The sequence below is a fragment of the Sceloporus undulatus genome, chromosome 2, assembly GCF_019175285.1.
Source record: "Sceloporus undulatus isolate JIND9_A2432 ecotype Alabama chromosome 2, SceUnd_v1.1, whole genome shotgun sequence".
In the NCBI taxonomy this organism is placed as follows: Eukaryota; Metazoa; Chordata; class Lepidosauria; order Squamata; family Phrynosomatidae; genus Sceloporus; species Sceloporus undulatus.
The window spans coordinates 9214291-9234573 of NC_056523.1; the positions used below are offsets into that span (position 1 = coordinate 9214291).

A 20283-nucleotide genomic window follows, 5' to 3' on the forward strand; every position below is an offset into this window, starting at 1 on the left:
CCCCCTCAAGATGGTGGTTGGAGGAGGGCTCTTTGTCTTCCAGGCCTGGCCTCTCTCCCCCTCAAGATGGTGGTTGGAGGAGGGCTCTTTGTCTTCCAGGCCTGGCCTCTCTCCCCCTCAAGATGGTGGTTGGAGGAGGGCTCTTTGTCTTCCAGGCCAGGCCTCTCTCCCCCTCAAGATGGTGATAACAACTTATCACCGTTGTATCCTGAACCCACCCAAACCCTCCTATCCACAATAAAATACAATTAAATTATTAAACAATTATTAAAACAGTTCTTTAAAAGTCAGAGGCAGTTCAAGCAGTTGTTGAACAACTGATTAAATTAATAAGGGACTGCTGGAGTGTTAATCTGGAAAGGCCTGTCAGAAGAGGGATGTTTCAAGTGTCTTTTTAAAAGGAATCATATGCCGGGTCTCTTCCGTCTGGCTATGCCATGGCCGTCCTCTGAGGCTGAGAGAGTGGGCTTCATGGCACAGTCAGGATTTGAACCCTGGTCTCCAGAGTCCAGAGTCCTTGTCCAACATTCAAACCACACTCGACTTGTAGTTTTGAATACTGAGTTGTAGTTGTCTGAGTTTTCTGTCTGGGGCTACCATAAGCTAAAAACCCCAGGATTCCATAGGCTGGAACCATGGCAATTACATTGGCATCAGGCTGGATTAATTTTACAGTGCAGATGCAGCCTTAGAGAGGAAGGGAAAGGAAGGACAGGAGTTTCACCCCATGTGGCTCTGCAAAGGTTAAAACCAGAGAGCTTATGGCTTCCTAGAAAGGCGTGGGAATATTTTTTAGGGGGGAATGGAGGCCAAGGAGGTGGTGCATAATGGTTAGAGGGAGGAGAAAGGGATCCGCCTGTTCCTTCTCCTGCTTCCTCCTTCTCTGATCCTCCAAGCAGGACTTTGGAGCCTCTGGCAAGTGACCCTGCTGGAAAAGGAAAAGGGGAAACAGTGAGTTTCAAGCCCTGAGTTCAAATTTGGGGAGGGATCTGGAAAGATGGAAAGAAAGGGGCAAAAAAAAAAAAAAAAAATGCCAAGAGGGAGGAAGAGGGGGAGATGATGCCCTTCTGCCATCATCAGCTGTGCAAACAAAGGTGCAAGGTTGCAATGCCATCCTCTGCTGTAATGCTACTAATACTGTTGTTGTTGTTGTTGGGTTCCTCCAAGTCATTTTTTCACGGATGGTGACCCTCATGCGGTTTTCTTGACAGGTTTCTTCAGAGGGGGGTTGCCACTGAGGCTGAGAGAGTGTGACTTGCTCAAGGTCATCCCAGTGGGCAAGAAGAATGGTGGAAGAGTCCAGCTGGCCACCAGATTTCTCTGTTGTTGTTGTTGTTGCTGCTGCTGCTGCTGTGTGCCTTCAAGTCCTTTCCCACTTATGGCAACCCTAAGCTGAACCAATCCTGGCAAATTTCGTCAGAGAGGGGTTTGCCATTGCCATCCTCTGAGGCTGAGAGAGTGTGAGACCTGCCCAAGGTCACCCCAGTGGGCTTCCATGGCTGAGCCAGGATTTGAACCCTGGTCTCCATGAATCATAGTCCAGCACTCAAACCACTACATCACTCTGGCTCTGGAGTATTACTATTAATAATACTGTTGTTGTTGTTGTGTGCCATCAAGCCGTTGCTGACATACAGTGACCCTACCTTGGGTATTTCTTGTCAAAATTTGTTCAGAGGCAATTTGGCATTGTGTTCTTCTGAGGCTGAGAGAGTGTGATTCAGCCAAGGTCACGCAGTGGGTTTCATGGCTGAGTGGGGACTCTGTGGTCTCCAGAGTCAGAGTCCAGCACTTAAACCACTATGCCAGGCTGGCTCTCACTAATAATCGTAGTACTACAGTAGTACTATATAGGTAGTACTAGAGCTACGAGAGCCAGTGTAATGCAGCCAAATATTCAAAACTACAAACCAAACGTGGTGTATACTTGAGCATTGGACTATGACTCTGGAGAGCAGGGTTCGAATCCCAGTTCAGCCATGGAAACCCACTGGATGACCTTGGGCAAATCACACTCTCTCATCCTCAGAGGAGGGCAAGAACAAACCCCCTCTGAAGAAACTTGCCAAGAAAATCCTTTGATAGATTCACCTTCAGGTCGCCATAAGTCCAAAAGGACTTGGAAGGCACACAACAACAACAGTACTACTACTACTACTACTATCATCATCATTATCATCATCATCTTTCCAGGTATCAATGACTGGGGTTTTGGACGATCGATGAGTTTTTTATTTTTGGGTTGTGTGTTTTATTTACGCCTTTTCACTTTTGCATTTTTAAAGTGTCATTTTATATTGTTCGAATGAGATTATTTTAACTGTTTTTAAATTTTTACTGTTAAGGTTTTTTTTAACCAATTTTATCTGAGCTGCCTTGGCTCTCACTTTCATATCAAATGAAGAAATAAATATGTCCAGTTTATTCTAAGCATCTAGGAACCAGTGAGGTTTCTACAGAGAATGTGGCATTTTCCAAGCCATACTAATTATTATTATTTTTATTTTTGGTGCATCTACACCTTAGAAATAATGAAATTCAACACCACTTTAATATCTTTGAGTGTTAATAATTTAAGAAATGAATCGCTATGCTATCCATGAAAGGTCATGCTTCCATATAAATCAGTCTTAGCATCTATACTGCAGAACTAATGCAGTTTGACACCACTTTAACTGCCATGGCTCCATCCTACAGATTTTTGGGATTTGTAGCTTGGTGAGGCACCAGCAATATTTTCCAGAGAAGGCTAAAAACTGTATAAAACTACAAATCCCAGGATTCTTTAAAATGGAGCGATAAAGGGGTGTAAGACTGTGTGCTTTCTATAGTGTACATGCACTCTTTGTAATGGTGCATCTGTGATCCTGTCTATAACCATTTCCTTCAGATGTTTTATCAGCTTGTTTCAAATTGCTCCCAGAAGTCCTCTCTCATCCTGGAACCAGAGTTGTTAGGTTTTTCCCCAGAATTTCAGTTTATAGGTTTTCATATTTCATCCTCTTTCCCCACTCTTTGCCTTCAATTCTGCTGGACAAGGAATCATAGAATCATGAGCTTGGAAGGGGTCCCCACTGGGTGACCTTAAGCAAGTCACACTCTCTCAGCCTCAGGGGGCTGTTGTTGTCAACTGCCTTCAAGCCAACATTGAGTCATGGTCGCCCTGTACATGAGACACCTCCAAGAACCGTTGTCCTCTATCACTTTGCTCAGGTCTTGTAGGTTTAGGGCCATGGCCTCCCTGACTGAGTCTATCCATCTCTCTTTCTTCTGTGTTTAGCATTATTGCCTTTTCTAGTGAATCATGTCTTCCCATGATGTGGCCGAAGTACGACAACCTCAGTTTTGTCATCCTGGCTTCCAGGCAGAGTTCAAGCCTGATCTGTTCTAGGACCCATTTATTTGCCTTTTTTGCTGTTTACAGGATCCTTAGCACTCTTCTTCAGCATCACATCTCAAAAGAATTTATTTTCTGTATATCCGCTTTCTTCATTGTCTAGCTCTCACATCTGTAGATGGTGAGCTGAAATATCATGGTTTGGACAATCCTAACTTTAGGGTCTAGTTCTTTAAAAGCTGCCCTTCATATTCTTGGTCTTCTGATTTCTTGACTGCAGGGCCAAAACACACTGCAGAAATAATCAAGTTTGAGATCACTTTAACTGCCCTGGCTCAACGCTAGGGAATCCTGGGAATTGTACTTTACTGTGACACCAGAACTCTCTGACAGAAAAGTCTAAATGTCTCATAAAACTACAGAATTCCTAGCACTGAGCCAGGACAGTTAAAACAGTTTCAAACTGGATTATATCTGCAGTGTTTTGGCCCAGAAGTCTCCATTCTGATCATGTTTGATTCAACGTATGGGAAACCTTTTGATTGTTCTGATTTCCTTATCATTGAGGATGGATTCATGTAAATCTTCAGCAGTCATTATTTAAACCCCCTCTGAACAAATCTTGCCAAGAATGTGTGATAGGCCTTAGGATCACCATGAGAAGGAACTGACTAGAAGGCACACAACAACAACAACACAAAAAAGAAGAGCTCACTCCTTCCCCAGCAGTCTAGTCCACTGCCCAACAGCTCTTACAAGAACAAAGTTCTTCCTCTTTAGGTAGAATATTTTTTCCCTTTAGTATGAATCCATTGGTCCCTGGCCTGTTCTCTGGAGCAGCAGAAAACAAGCTTGCTCCATCTTCAACATGACATCCCATCATATATTTAAATTATATCACGTTGTCTCCTAGTTTTCTCTTCTCCAAGCTAAACATCTCCAGTCCTTTACACAAAAGTTCTTCCCTTCTCCTCTTCCTTCCCTTTATTTGCACCACCTTCTCCCCCCAAAAAAACTCTCAGTGGAGAACTTTGCATGCCACCTCCTACTTTTATTTTAATGTTTTCTCTCCCTGGGTAACCATTTATATGTCAGACTGTGACTGCACTTTTATTGGACTCAGGGGGAGGGGGGAATTGGTTGCACAGGTGGTCCAAAACTTTTTGCTGCCTTCCAACAAATCTCCTAAAGTCACCTCTCTCCTCATCCCTGGAAGCAAAAATGACATAAAAAACATCTTCATTGACCAGCTGCGGGGCTCTAGGGTTTCCATGTGCATCTAAACTGTAGAAATAATGCAATTTGATATCACTTTAAGTGTTGTTACTCCATCCTATGGAATCCTGGGATTTGTAGTTTTACGTCTTTCGCCTTCTCTGCCCAAGAGTGCTAGTGCCTCTCCAAACTACAAATCCTAGGATTCTGTAGGATGGAGCCACAGCAGTTAAAGTGGTGTCAAGTGACATTATTTCTACAGTGTATGCAAACCTTCAGTTGTTGTTTTTGTGTGCCTCCAAGTCATTTCCAACTTACGGCAACCCTATCATGGAGTTTTCTGGGCAAATTTATTTGTAGAGGATTTACTATTGCTTTCTCCTGAGGCTGAGAGAGTGTGATTTGCCCAAGGTTACCTAGTGGGTTTCCATGGTTGAGCCAGGAATAGTCCAAAGGCTCAAACTACTATACCTAACTCAGACACAGGTTTTTTTCTCAGTCCTGCTGGGACACACTATGGGTCAAACTGGGGAACTTCTTCTGTGTGGAAAAGAGAAGTTACTTCTACCATGAATTCTGCTACTTCTTCAAAAGAGGGAAATTTGGCACAAAAGAGATCCTCATCCGTTGTTGTGCTATGACCCACTTCGAACCCTCTCTTGAAAGTGGTATTGGGCTGAGAAGGGGCAAGCAAAAATGGGTTTATTCAAGGAGACTTTTAATACATAATCATCATGGGCTGGCTTTTATATGGAATGTGTATTGTACTTTTTAATGTTTGCAGTTTTATACTTACTTTATATTTGATGTTCTTAATTGTTTTGATTGTGGAGTCTTTTAGAATGTTCTTGTTTGTGAGCCACTTTGGGTCCCTTTTTGGGAGGAAGGCAGCATAAAAATTAAATAATAATTTAAAAAAATGAAAGAACATAACATAACAATTTGCTGCCCTTTCATGACAACCCGGATCTGCTCCTTAAGGCAGTTGCCTCACTCTTCCAGGTTTAAAAATGCTGTGTGTGTGTACACATACAAATAAGCAAATAACTCACAATTCGAAAAGGATCACAAAAGAAAACATTCTAAAAGTACCCTACAATAAAAACAATTAAAAACATAAAATAAAAACAGTATAAAATTGCAAACATTAAAAACTACATATAACATATAACAAACACCCCATATAAAAGCCATCCTTTAGTTTGGGGCCACGAGCAGCCATGGGAAGCGCTTTCTCCAGCGTTTTCTATCTCCTAGTAGAGCTGGCCCAGATTTGCTGCCTTGTCACTTTTCTTGACTGTTGAGTGCTCCTTAGATTCACACCCGTCTGGGTCCATCTGGCATGATATTGCCTGTTCTGACAAAGGGATGCATTCTAGGATTTCAGGGGCATTCTGGGAAGTGAACCTGAGACCTTTTGGCATGCCCAAAGCAACTGTTTTACCACTGAGTTCGTCCCCAAACAACTGGTAGTAAAGGAAAATCGCTTGATGCTGAATTAGATGTCATGGTCTGTGTGCTTCTGTATTGTCTCTGGTGTCATCCGTTCTTATTGTCGTGCCTTCTAGATGGCTTGGACTACAGTTCCCATCATCCTTAGCTAGCTTGGATGGGGGAAATAGGGATTGATTTTATTTTTAAAAAAGTCAATTGCCTTTAGTGAGCTTAAAGGAAACTATGACTTTCCAAGACCCAGCATTGCATAGTGGTTTGAGTGTTTAACTACAACTCTGAAGACCAGGGTTCGATTCCCTGCTTGGTCATGAAACTCACTGGGCAACCTTGGGCAAGTCACACACTCTGTTTATCCTCACGACAACAACATTCTTATGAAGTAGCTTAGACTGAGAGGCTATGGGAGGCCTGAGTTCATTGATAACTTTATGGCTCAGTGGGCAACCTAGAACTTTGATTTCCCAGGTTCTTACTATCAGCTTCAGCTTTTTTGTCAGCTGTGTTCCTTCGGGGAACTGGAGGATCTAAAGATTGTAGCATGCATGTTAGGTAAGCTACTTCTGTACAGTTTGAGTATCCCTTATCTGTGTTAAAATGCTTTTGATGTTTATGTTGCGCAGCGCATGAGGCAACACATCAACGTTTGGCACCAGGTTTTCCACCTTTGTGACTGTAGTCAGCAGCTTGTGAGCTGGAGAAACACCTGTCACTTTCTCCATGAGCAAAGAGACACTGTAATCTTCTCTCAGATGAGGCTTTTATTCATAGAAGAAGTTCCACTGTGTACAACACTATATACATTGACACCATCCACCATCCACACTAGTAACAACCCACTCTGAGGCACCAACTGTCTCACTCTCACTCAGTGACAGTTGAATGAACATTCCAATGATGCACTGTTTGAATGCTGACACTCATAACTGCCACCAGAGCTGTAAATAACTTGCACAACAGCTCCCCCTAGTGGCCACATCCATGGCATTTCCTCAGACCTGTTTCACCAGGGTCCTGACAATCTGCAATTCTGAAATCAGGAATATTCCAAAATCCAAAATTGTGGGTGGCTGAGATAGGGACACTTTTACTTTCTGATGGTCCAGTATACACAAACTTTGTTTCATGCACAAAATTATCTTAAAATATTATGTATAAAATTACCTTCAGGCTATGTGTATTAGGTATATCTGTTGTTGTTTCTGCCTTCAAGTAAAAAGGCAAACCTATCATGGCGATCCTTATTATTGAAATTTTGTTGTTGCTGTTGCGTGTCTTCAAGCTGTTTCTGAGAGTAGACCCAAACCATGTAGGGCTTTAAAAGGAACAAGCAACACTGTGCCTCTTCCCACTAATGATTTGGCAGCCAGTGGAGTGATTTTAATAATTAAAATATTACAGGTAAAGGTAAAGGGAGTCCCTTGACATTTATGTCTAGTTGTAAGTGACTCTAGGGGGCAGTGTTCATATCCATTAAAATAAAAAATAATAATAAAATTTTTATTTGTATACCGCCCTTCCAATGATCAGGGCGGTGAACAACATAATAAAATCAAATACAGTAAAACACAACAAATCTATACAATGTAATGAGTGGCCAATGCAAAATACTTTAAAAGCATCCCTGTATCTCTTGTAATACCACAAGAGATAAAGAAAAATATTACATACGAGTTATTACAAATATTAAAAGGCTCTTCACTTCTCTTTATAATAGCACACTTTTATTTCTGGTCCAGAAAGTCAGAAATGTTGTATTTAGATCATGACCAGTTTTAGCACCATATAATAATTTTGCATCACTCAATATTCTGTAAACTATTTTAACATTAGATTCTCAGTGGGAAGTGTCAAAATCCTCCGGGCTTAAACTCTATGATGCTGAAGTGGAAGTCACTGAAACAGATGGAACTTGCTGCTCATCCATTTTGCTTAGAACTGATGAGGAGTTCTGAGTTAACAATTCATTACACAGTGGAGTCTGCTTGAGTTTTACAACACGACTGGCTGCAGGCTTTTTGGACAACCGTGAATCCAGGGTTGTTTGACAAAGTACTCCATTTTCAGCGTTCCTACCAGATGTCCATGAGTTTTTAGTCAAGCATGTAGATTTAGCATGTGGTAATTCTTTGCATGGTAATAAACTGTCTCTGATAGGCCTTTTATGAGCCATCTGGGAACATGAAGGGGTAGGAGATACTGCTATCTTTAAAGAAGCAGAATTCTTAACTTTGATGTGGGGACTTGTTGAGGGACCAGAAAATTGAATTGGCTTTCGATTTGTTTTACTGCTCTGCTGATTTTCTTCCTCTTTAGAAAAGTCTATTATTCGCCTTTTACGAACTGGAGACATGTTTTGCAGACTTCCTTCCAAAGGGCGTTCCTCAAGAGTCCAACATTCTATCAGTTCCTGGGGTACTCGCCAATAACTGACGCCTTTTCCTTCCCACGCCTCAAATACATCCATCATCATTTTCAGTTCACTAACAGAATAGTAGCTCCAGATATATTGGACATTATTTCCAGACTCTCTTTTGTAAATGTTTTTACTATAAATTCTTCCTCCTAGTTCTTTTTCTATTGCAGCTGTTCCATCTACTTTTGTGCCATACACACCTATTATCTTACTCTCGCAACTTGGATCAGACGTATTGAGGTAGTGTAGGACCCAAACAGTAGGCTTAGTGCATATTAAGCCATAAGAGTCACAAAAATCTAGGAGTGTCTTTTTAAGTTCCAAATTTAATCTTAAAGAATATGTCTCCATTTCATTAGCCAAGTGGTCAACAAGGCTATAGGGATAAGGAATGCCAAAGTAATCAGCCTCTTCCTGCAAAGCAATTCATGTTTGCTCATCTTCTGGAATGTGAACCTCTCCATGGAGATAGTCTAAGAGGTATTTAAAGAGGTTGCCATCTCGATCAATAAGACAAGCCCCTGTATTGTCCATTTTTAGAGGAAACCGTCCACTGAACATAGATGCTAGCATTGATTCTTTAAAACGACATAAAGATTCACGACGAGCAGTATACATGCAACCTCCAACATTAAGTCGAATAATATCTAGTGCCTTTTCACTCTTGCTGTTATCCATTGCATTTGCAGCCAGTGGTGCTAACAGGATTGTGCACTTTGAGACCTGTAAGAGCTTAGGCGGGAGCGCGCACGGAGGGAGGAAGGGATGGAGGGGGGAGAGGCAGGGAGATGAAACAGCCCCAACCGCTCTCACTCCGTGGAGTCCGAAGAGCCACTGTCCAAAGACTACTCCGGTGATCATGAATGCTGTTACCTTCCCACAGAGAAGTGGTACCTATTTATCTACTTGCATTTGCATGCTTTCGAATTGCTAGGTTGGCAAAAGCTGGGACTAGTGAAAGGAGTATACCCCATCATGCAGCATTCAGGCCTCGAACTGCCAACCTTCCTATCTTTGGATCATCAGAATTGGCGTCTTAACCACTAAGCCACCGGATCCCATGTAATATATTAAAATATTACCATTATTAAAATCACCCCACTGGCTGCCAAATTGTTTCTGATCAAGATGTTGGTTGTTCCTTTTAAAACCGTACATGGTTTGGGTCCAATCTACCAACAGGATCACATTCTGCTATATAATCTGTTCCATACACTTAGGTCCTTTGGGAAATGTCTCTGTCAATCAGTTAAAACCAGGCTGACAATTGTTATCCATTTTTTATTTAGCTACCCCTAAATTGTGGAATGACCTTCTGGAAGAGATTTGTAAGTTGGATATCTTGTCCATATTTAAAACGGGTCTCTTCCAATAGGCCTATCCAGATAATTTTTAGTAAAGACCAGTCTCTTGCAGTTTATTGATTGATTTTAATATGTATTGTTTGTTTTGTTTGTTTGTTTGTTTTTATTTATATACCGCTATTCCAAAGATCATAGCGGTGAACAGCAAGTAAGCTAATTAGCAAGTAAGCTAATTTGCCCCCAACAGTCTGGGTACTCATTTTAGCGACCTCGGAAGGATGCAAGCCTGAGTCGAGCTTGGGCCCTTTTGCTGGTCTTGAACTCGCAACCTTGTGGTCTTGAGTGAATGGCTGCAGTACAGGCATTTAACCACTGCGCCACCAGGGCTATTGGTTTTATAATACTGTATGGTCTTTTACCTGATGCTATGTAGTCATTTGTTGTTCCATGTTTCTATCCAGAGGGAGAGGTGGGTACTTTCAAGAAGCAACAAAGAGTGCAGAACCTATTTTGGGGGCACAGGGACTAAAATCTGGAAGGATTCTCCACTCTGCAGATGTGGACTTTCATTTTCTTTTAAATTTTCTTTTTGTTGTGTGTCGCCTTGAGTCCCTATATTGGGAGAAAGGCAGGACATAAGATGATAATAATAATAATAATAATAATAATAATAATAATAATAATAATGTTTTATTTATATGCTGCCTCTCCCACAGGATCGAGGCGGCTTACAATATCAAATAAAATACAATGTATAACATATATTAAAATAAGTTTTTTTACACTATTCTTTTTGCCAGAGAACACCTCTCTAAGAATCTCCAGGTCCTCTAGTGCAACTCCATGGTCAACAAACCGATCATAGAATCATGCTGGAGGACCTGGAAATGCCTAGAGAAGTGTTTTCTCTCGCACCTTCTAGAATCTCCAGCACAACTCTATGGTCAACTTCTGGCAGAACTGTGCTGGAGGACCTAGAAATTCCTAGAGAATCAAGCCACAAATAATGAAATCCGCAAAAGTCAAAGCTGCAAATGTCGAGGGCCAACTGTAATAATAATGTGGATGTCACTAGGCACAGGTGCTCACAGATCCATCTCTTTCTCGTATTCTCTGTGAAGGAGGCGATAGGCTGATGTGGCATCAAGGAAACTAATCACCAGAGAAGCTACAGGAGATCAGAAAGTATAAAAAGTAGGCCCATGTGCCTCAGGGGATTCAGGCAAAGGCTGCATCCACTCTGGAGGAATATCCCAGTTTGGCACCACTTTAATTGCCTTGACTCATGGCTATGGAATTCTGGGAGTTGGAGTTTGTTGTGGGGCCCAGAGCTCTGGTTGGATTGAAATAAAAATAGTTTTATAAATGGAATATGTGAGGACTTTTAAAATATACACGTTTTACTTGACTGTATCCCTGTTTCTTCCTGAAGGACACATCTTATGTGAGCAGTGGCCTGTTACCATCTTTTATATAACCAAGAGACTCTGAAACATCTTCTCCTCATTCCAGTCAGTCTCCCAAAACTGTCCAAAGTTTGATGGTTGAGCGTTTCTATCATGAACGCAGAAAGCGGCCAGAGTCATGAAAAGAGGGTGAGCCAGTTGAGCTGAGCCAGAGGACAAAATGGCTGCTGAACAACAGGAAGCAGGCATTTTGGCTTGCCACCAGTACAACACTGCGTCGACGAAGGGAGTGAAAAGTGAAGAGCCGGAGTCCAGAGACCCTGTGCTCTTGGAGGGTCTGAAATTATCCAGAAAGACGCCTTACCTTGGCCATGTGGAAACCATTGGCGAACGCCTGAGCTGGGCGGTGGCGAAGCAAGCCGAATGTGAGCTGGACAACGGTTTGTTGTCCCAATGCTGGGAAGGCCAGTGGCAAGACTTCCTCAAGACTGTGCAGCCTCCTTATTCGGGGTGGAATAACCCACAACTTCCAAGGACCCCTCTCCTGGCTCCTTCCGAATGTTCAGCCAGCGTTTACCGTGAGCCCATGCAAGAGGCGGCGAGCGGACTCCTGTTGGGCCTGCGAGAAAACTCTCTCAAGGGCAATCTCAGCACAGATTGTGGAGCAAAGGCAAATTACAAAGAGGTGAAGCGAGAAACCCCGACGGAAGAGGACCTCACCGCTGAGGAGCACCGGCAGCACTTTCGGTGGTTTTGCTACCAAGAGGGCGAAGGACCCCGGGAGATTTGCACCCAGCTCCGGGAACTCTGTCTCAAGTGGCTGAGGCCAGAGCTCAACCCAAAAGAACAGATTGTGGAGCTGATTGTCCTGGAACAATTCCTGGCCATCTTGCCAGAGGAAATCCAGAGCTGGGTCGGAGAAGCAGGACCCGAGACCTGCACCGAAGCAGTGGCCTTAGTGGAAGAATTCCTGCTGCGGCAGCAAGAGGCAGAGAGGTGGAAGCAGGAGGTGAGGGCATGTTCCTTGCCTTGGAGGAAATCTAAAGTGCTGCCTTTGCTTTGAACAGGCTTTCTGGCAAGGCTGCTCTTGCTTGGAATGGACAACTTGTTTCCCCCCGATTCACAGGTTCTGAGCAAGCAGTTGCTTTCCCTCAGCAAATACAGTGGGCCCTTGGTATCCACTGGGGTTTGGTTCCTGGACCCCATGGATACCAAAATCCATGGATATTCAAGTCCCATTAAATACAATGGATAGTAAAATAGTATCCCTTATATAAAATGGCAAAATTGAGGTTTTTCCTTTTTGTAATTTACATATTTTTTGGAATATTTTCAAGCCATGGATGCTTGAATCCGTCTATAAAGAATCCATAGATATGGAAGGTCTGTCTGTACATAAGTGTGTGGATGGGTGGTGGGGAGTGTTTTGCAGGGCTCTGTGTGATATTTTCAATGGTATTTTTTTTAATTTATAAAATATTTATATCTCGCCCTGTATCTGATGATCTCAGGGCAGCGTACAATAAAATCAATTCATTATATATATATATATATATATATATATATATATATATATAATTAAATCATTTACCAGTTTAAAAACAAAATTTAAAACTGGTTAATAATAATAATAATAATAATAATAATAATAACAACTTTACCTTGCTTTTATGTTGCCAAACAATCAATGTGGCTTTTAGAGCTTTAATATGGCTGTAATATTCCTTAATCTGAAATCCTGGTTTTCAGAATCCTAGTGGATTCTAGAAGCAGAACTCATTTTATCTAATGCTAAGATGAACAAAAAAAATCCTAAAAGTGGGATGAAAGGGTGTATACAAAAACAGCATGTCTGTGGACATAGAGTGTGCTTCATGTTCTGGGAGGGGAACTAAGAAAACATGGATATGGGGAAGAAAAATACACTTGTCCCTCCACATTCACTGGGGTTAGGGGTACACAACCCCCATGAATGTGGGGAAAATGCAAATAACAAAAATATGTTTTTACTGGAGAGAACACCCCTCTAAGAATCTCTAGGTCCTCCAGTGCAACTCTGTGGACAACATCTGCCAAACATTGACCATAAAGTCGCGCTGAAGGAGCTAAAAATGCCTTGCGGAGTGTTCTCTCTAGGAATCTTTAGGTCCTTCAGTACGACTTTTGGTTAAAGTTGACCACAGAATTGCACTGGAGGACCTAGATATTCCTAGAGAGAGTATATTAATAAAATCCATGAATAATCAAATCTCCAAAAGTCAGAGCCACAAATGTGGAAGGACAAGTGTACATTCTATTCCTCAAGAGGACACAGCTGGCTAATTCAAATACACTCTGCAGTTCAACACTGTCCCTTTCTCTTCCATCTTCTTGGCTTCTCACCTTTCAGGTACTGGGGGAATTCGAGGAAGTGGCCATGAGTTTCTCACGAGAAGATGATGTTGGCGAGAGACAGCCTTCCCAAGAGATCAAGAGGGAGAGAGTCAGGATTCTAGGTAAGAACATTTACAACACTGGAGTGAACTTGGTCAGTAGTGGCTGGTGTCCTTCATGCCAATGGAAACAGTGAATTCGTTCTGGGCATTAGCTAAAAATGTAAAGGCACTATCCAGGGTGTCAAACTCTTTCCCCCAAAAGGTAAGCATACCTTTAAAGTTTAAGCTAAATCCCAGAGTGGATTCACTGCCTTATTAACATTATAGCAACTGACTTGATTTTGGAGGCCTACAAACAGAAAATATAGAAACAACAGAGTACTGCAGCAGCCATGCAGGTCAGTATTTGTAAAAGATACTTTCTGAACTACAACTTCCAACATCCTTAGCCAGCTTGGCCAGTGACCATAGAAGATGGAAGCAGAAAGTGTTCTGGGAGTTGTAGTTTAAAACTTCAAAATAATTTCCCCTTCTCTAAACAATGGAATGATAAAAAAAGATAGGAAACAACAATCTATATTTACAATAAAAGTTCATTTGTTCTGAAGAGGAGAAAATGGCTTCACAGTCTCTGTATATATTAGTAAATAGCATTAGATTATCGTAAAAGATAATATGTGTTATCAAACTAGGTTTGATTTTTCACAACCCTATGACTCCCAAGAAACCCTGTTCACAGCAGCAGGTCTTGCAAACTCAGAATCATGGCTTCTTGCCTTGTCTGAATCACCCCACCTGTAATTATGTGGTCTTCCTTTTTTCTTGTTGGCTTCCACTGTATTGAGCGTGTTTTTTTTTTCTGGCCCAGGGTCTGAGGTCATCAGACAGGCCCTTTTCTCTGTCCCACCAACATCACAAGTACAATTGGTGAGGGCATAAGAGAGGGCCTCCTTCATGGCTGGCCCTGGACTCTATAACTCCCCCTCCTTGTTGTCTTTTCATCAGCAGATTTTTATTTCAACTGGCTTTTAATACAAAAAGCTTTTAAAGAAAGGAGTGCTGTATTGTTTCAAATGCAACTGTTTTTTTTAAATAGCTTTTATCTTTTTTAAATTGCATTTTATTTTTTTCAGTGTAGATCTGACTTGTTTTAATACTATGGTTAGTTTAATTGCATTTTAATGATCACTTTTTGTAGACCACCTTAAATCCCATTTTGGCAGAAAGGTGGGATAGATAACTAATAAATAAATAAAATAAAATAAATATGTTTCACTCTATTGTTCTTTTAGAATGGTAAGCGGCTTTGAGTCCCAGTTTTGTGAGAAAGTCAGGATGATGATGATAATGATGATGATGATGATGATGATGATGATGATGCCTGTCCAACTTTTTAAAAATATATAATATACAGGTTGAGTCTCCTTTATGGAATTCCCAAATAAGCCAAAATTCAGGATTTTCCACATGGCCTTTCCAAAGCATGGAGAGCAGAGACGTAACTAATCCAGCTTTTTTGTGACAGAGTGTTCCATAGCATGGGAGTAGCAACCAAGAAGGCCTTCTCATGTGTCCTTACTAGGTGTGCCTGTGATCGTTGTGAGAATATTATTTATCTTTTTAGGGTTATTAAAATCTAACATTGGTTGTTTATGTATTTTTCCTTAGGAACTTAAATGTACATTAAACATACAGAAAAAGGATACTAGATTGGAGCTAGACTTGGTTATATCATGAGTAGGACCACTGACATTCATGGGCTTTACGTTAGCCATAATTTAACACAAGCCCTGTTGATTTCATTGTGTTTTCTGCAACAGTAGATCTGATGTTTTCCTTATTTTCATTTCTAAAAAGGTTATCCTTTTTTATCCTTGCAGATGATGGATGGGAAAGTGAGGGTGAAGGAGAATCATTTGAACCACCATTGGAAAGAATCGAGCCTCAAGACCCTGAAGAAAATTTTGAGGATCAAGATAGGCCAAGCTGGGAGCAGAGAATACAAATAGACAAGAGGGGTAAATCCATTATTTGCCAAAATGGTGACTTGGATGATACTGAGCTCCAGCAAAGAATGTATGCAGGAAAACGAAGGCACATGTGCAATATCTGTGGGAAAGCGTTTACTCAAAAATCAAATCTCAACAGGCATCAGAGAACCCACATAGGAGGGAAAAAATTTCATTGCTTTATATGTGGGAAAAGCTTTAATTGGGAAACAAGCTTTATTAGGCATCAGAGATTCCATACTGGTGAAAAGCCTTATCCATGCTTAGACTGTGGGAAGAGCTTTAGTAGGAGTGCAAACCTTATCATTCACCAGAGAATTCACACAGGGGAGAAACCACATCAGTGTTTAGACTGTGGGCAAAGCTTTAGTCAGATCTCCAACCTTGTGAGACATCACAGAGTCCACACAGGAGAGAAGCCTTATAAATGCACAGAATGTGAAAAAAGCTTTACTCAAAAGTCAAATCTTATCAAACATCAAAGTGTCCACTCAAATGACAAACCCAACAGGCACTTGGCTTACAGGGAAAGACTCAATCAGAGGTCAAACTGCAATAGATTTGAGACAATTCCCTTTGGTGAAAACCCATGTAAATGCTTCAAGTGTGGGAAAATCTTTTCCAGAAGAGGAAACCTCCTTCGACATCAGAGCATTCACACAAAAGATAAGCCACATAAGTGTACAGAATGCGGGAAACGTTTCAACCAGAGAACAAATCTCAATGCTCATCAGAGAATCCACACTGGAGAGAAACCTTACAGATGTCCAGACTGTGGAAAAACTTTCAGATGGAGGGCACATCTCATCATTCACAAGAGGTTGCACACTGGAGAAAAACCACACAAGTGTGCAGACTGTGGACAGAGCTTCAGTCAGAGATCCAACCTCGTGAGACATCTCCGAATCCACACTGGAGAGAAGCCATATAAATGCTCAGACTGTGAGAAGAGCTTTGGTCAGAAATCAAACCTCATTAAGCACCAGAGGATTCACACAGGAGAGAATGCGGTGGATATGAGTCTGAATGGTATTAGATATAAAAGAATTATTATAGGAGGTGACACGTATAAATGCTTCCGTTGTGGGAAAATATTTTCTCGGAGAGGGAACCTTCTTAGACATCAGAGTATTCACACCAGAGAGAAACCACACAAATGCTCTGACTGTGGAAAAAGGTTCAACCAGAGAACTAACCTCATCAGTCATCAGAGGATTCACACAGGTGAGAAACCTTTTCAATGTTTGGAATGTGGGAAGAGCTTTCGACAGAGCCCACATCTTATTAAACATCAGAAAGTGCATACAGAAGAGAAGACATCATATAGCATTTTGGATTACGGAGAAAATTTCAGTCAAGATTCAAACTGTGGTAGGCATGAGAGAATCCGCATGGGAGGAAACCCATACCAATGCCTTATATGTGGGAAAATCTTCAATTGGCAATCAAATTTTATCAGACATCAGAAAATCCATGCTAGTGAAGAGCCCCTTAATTGCTCTGAATGTGGGAAACAATTCAATAGGAGAAGAAGCCTAATTGCTCATCAGAGAATCCACATGAGAGAGAAGCCTTACAAGTGTACAGACTGCGGGCAGAGCTTCACATGGGAAGCACACCTGGTCATCCATCAAAGAATCCACACAGGAGAGAAGCCTCATATATGCACAGAATGTGGGCAGAGCTTCAGCCAGAGGTCCAACCTTATCCGACATCAGAGAATCCACACAGGCGAGAAGCCTTACAAATGCTCAGATTGTGGTCAGAGTTTCAGTCAAAGAACGCACCTTGTTGTACATGAAAGGATCCACACAGGGGAGAAACCGCATAAGTGTTTGGAGTGTGGGCAAGGCTTCAGTCAACGGGCACATCTTATTGTGCATCAGAGAATCCACACAGGAGAAAAGCCACATAGATGCATGGACTGTGGGCAAGGTTTCTGTCAAAGGTCTAATCTAATCAGACATCAGAGGACCCACGCCTGCGAGAAGGTGGAACAGCGATTCTGATGTTTCAGGAAAGCATATGCTGTCTCAATCAGCCAAAGATAGATGAGGAAAAGAATTATGACTGTTTGGATTGCAGGGAAAACTTGGACTTCTCTTGGTGAAAGAACCCTACAAGCATGGGACCAAAACCATTCACCTGTAACTAGTTACATTTGGACAGGACAAGGTTATAATGTAATTACATTTGAAAAGTAACCTAAAAAGTAGGAGTGAAGTTACTTTACGGTTATACTGACTTTCAAATTTTAAGGAGCATTTTAAGAGGAATTGTTTAAATCTTTATGGCGTTCTCTTTAGGGTTTTTCTGTTTTTCAAAAAAGGCAACAAAAAGTAATAGCCAACATCAGTTTGAGTTACTTTTCCAATATTGTCATGAAAAGGGATAATAGGTTACATGAAAGTAATGGGGACCAAGTTACTTTTAAAAAGGAACTTTCCAAGCCCTGAGGGAGACCTTTGTGGAAAATAGTCTCATTTGGCACCCACTCTGTCAGTGGAGGAGAAAAAACAGGAGACCAAAGGCTGTGAAACTGGAGGGAGACCCTAATGTTTTCATGGCACTTAGCTGTTCCCCTTTTTTCAGTGAAAGCTGGTGCCTTCCATGCCAGTGTGACTGAATCCATGGACTTTAATGAAGCTGTCTAAGGCAGGGGTTTCCAACCTGTGCTCCAAGGAGCCCTTAGGACTTCATGTGCATTTCTCCGGTGCTCCATGGCTGCTGCAGGAACATGAAAGAAATAAAAATTGAATGAAATTAAAAAATAAGAATATATTCTTATATATAGTGCTAAACACCATTGTAAGACATAGGGTAGGCCTCTTAGGGGCTGTGCCAGAGAAATAAGGGCTCTGCGAGGCAAAAAAGTTGGGAACCTCTGGTCTAAGGGATCAGTGCAGCACCATGGATAGCACCTTTAAAATTAAAAACCTTAAAACCCAGAACAGATTCACTGTCACCACATTAGTGGAAGACACCAGCAGTCCCTGTCCCTCTCCCAGGGCATGCCAATTCCCCCTTTCCTTAGCAACCCTTTTTGACATAGACTTGGGGTAGGTGGAATATATCCAGCACCATTTAGATATTGTGTGCTGACGCATACCTTACGTAATCTCATGCGTGCTCTCAATTTGCATTCTCCACAATTTGGCTATTTCCATTGCCCCCCTCTGTCTTCCTGTTTTCCATTTCTTGAACTGACTCTTTATCCTGCTGGCACAGCCAGCAAGGCCTAAAATCTCCCATCTTCTTCCTCCTCTGGCTTCATCTTCCATCTTGCTTGCTTCCAAAATTTGGGAAGGCCCAGCCATTTCCCATCCAGTTCTGTTTCCTTCTGTCTCCACTTCCCAGTGTCTCCATTTCCCAGTGTCTCCACTGTCGAATGCTTTCTTTCTTAGGGTTTGTCTTCACTGGGCAGAAATCTCCAGGCTTCCCCCAGAGTATCCTGGCACCGAATCCACCCATTACTTTTGCTCTCTCTGCTGTGGTGGCAGCGGCTGCCTTCCTAAATGATCCCTTTTTGTTGTTTCCTGGCACTGCTGCTGAGGTCACAGTGAGGTGCCCAGCCATGGTTTCAAAGCTGGGCACCTCATTTTCAGCTTAGAGTGACTCGTGCCCACCGTGTTGGCACTGGGCAGCTCAAAGGGAGTACATGGGAAGGCAGCCCCTTATCCTTGCTGCGGAGAAATCTGGTAACTGAGGGGAAGGTAAGTTTTTACCACAGCAAAAGGTACGTTTTTAAAATGTGGGTTATAGGGAGGAATTTGGTGAGGATGTTATGAGAATAGTCTGCACCCGATTTGGGATTTTAGCAGTGAGACCAGCAGTAATTCAAACTAAATATCCCATGTAGACAAGGCCTTTCACTGAATAGTCCCTTTCTAGATCTGGGGAAAGTTACTTTTGTTGGATTACACTCCAAAATTCTTGGCTGGGGCTGTCATCCGGCAACAGTAGCTTTTCCCAGCTCTCTCTTTTTCCATTTTCCCCTTCTTACCTCCTCTCTGCCCCCCTCCAATGTGTCCTTTTACTAGACTGAAAGCCTGTGGTCAGGGGACTCTCATTTCACCATTATAACACAGCATCTAACACATAATACCAATAAATGAATCATAAACACCTAAAAGGCTTTTCAACTACAGTGGACTGGACTGAGTGATTCTGGTTGGACTATAGCTGGTTTGGGAGCAGCTGTATTAATCCTGGATATATAAGACTATGTTGCTTGGTGCCTATTGGGAGTTGGAATTCAACACTCTGGGAGGCTGCAGATTTGCCACCTTGAACCTGCGGTTGAAGCATTAAACAAGCTTGTATTTCAAATATATGTTTGCCACTGAAAACAAAAATATGTAATATAGGACAATGTTCTCTTCCTGAAATGAATAATGTGACATTTTCATTCTGTCTTTTGTTCTGCTTTGCCTGAGGGGAGACAGTCTTTAACCATGAGGAGGGGAAGCAAATCCTTTTTTCAAAATTCAGTTTCTTTTACCTAATGCTGAGGTGGACCTTTATGAAAGGGATCTAGGAGTCCAAGTAGGCCATAAGTTGAACATGAGTCAACAGTGCGATGCGGCAGCTAAAAAGGCCAATGCGATTTTAGGCTGCATCTATAGAAGTATAGCATCTAAATCAAGGGAAGTAATAGTGCCACTCTATTCTGCTCGGGCCAGGCCCCACCTGGAATATTGTGTCCAGTTCTGGGCACCACAATTCAAAAAGGATATGGAGAAACTGGAGCGTGTCCAAAGGAGGGCGAC

General features: G+C 41.9%; 3 protein-coding genes across 4 annotated transcripts in view; 1 reads left to right on the forward strand and 2 right to left on the reverse strand.

The window, feature by feature from the left end:
- Positions 1–20283, reverse strand: part of LOC121922021 (zinc finger protein 420-like) — a 319204-nt gene that overhangs the window by 197402 nt on the left and 101519 nt on the right. The window lies entirely within an intron of this gene.
- On the forward strand, positions 831–20086 carry LOC121921816 (zinc finger protein 271-like). Of its 2 annotated transcripts, none has more exons than XM_042450402.1 (4): positions 831–951; positions 11157–12139; positions 13520–13625; positions 15386–20086. In XM_042450402.1, the coding sequence occupies exons 2-4, from the start codon at positions 11351–11353 to the stop codon at positions 17521–17523; spliced, it is 3033 nt and encodes a 1010-aa protein (XP_042306336.1). In that variant the 5' UTR covers positions 831–951; positions 11157–11350; the 3' UTR covers positions 17524–20086. The 2 variants fall into 2 exon arrangements, with proteins under 2 accessions (XP_042306336.1, XP_042306335.1); XM_042450401.1 differs by lacking the exon at positions 831–951 and adding an exon at positions 6040–6556.
- LOC121921980 (BTB/POZ domain-containing protein KCTD18-like) lies at positions 7586–9098 on the reverse strand. Its single transcript, XM_042450809.1, is given in 1 exon segment — positions 7586–9098. A coding segment is annotated over 1 exon segment (1221 nt). The 3' UTR covers positions 7586–7877.

Bases quoted from the DNA above. Each gene is read 5' to 3' on its own strand.
- LOC121921816 (XM_042450402.1), top strand. From the start codon at position 11,351: ATGGCTGCTGAACAACAGGAAGCAGGCATTTTGGCTTGCCACCAGTAC. The intron at 12,140-13,519 runs GTGAGGGCATGT...CTCACCTTTCAG, and splicing joins CAGAGAGGTGGAAGCAGGAG to GTACTGGGGGAATTCGAGGA. The intron at 13,626-15,385 runs GTAAGAACATTT...TTATCCTTGCAG, and splicing joins GGAGAGAGTCAGGATTCTAG to ATGATGGATGGGAAAGTGAG.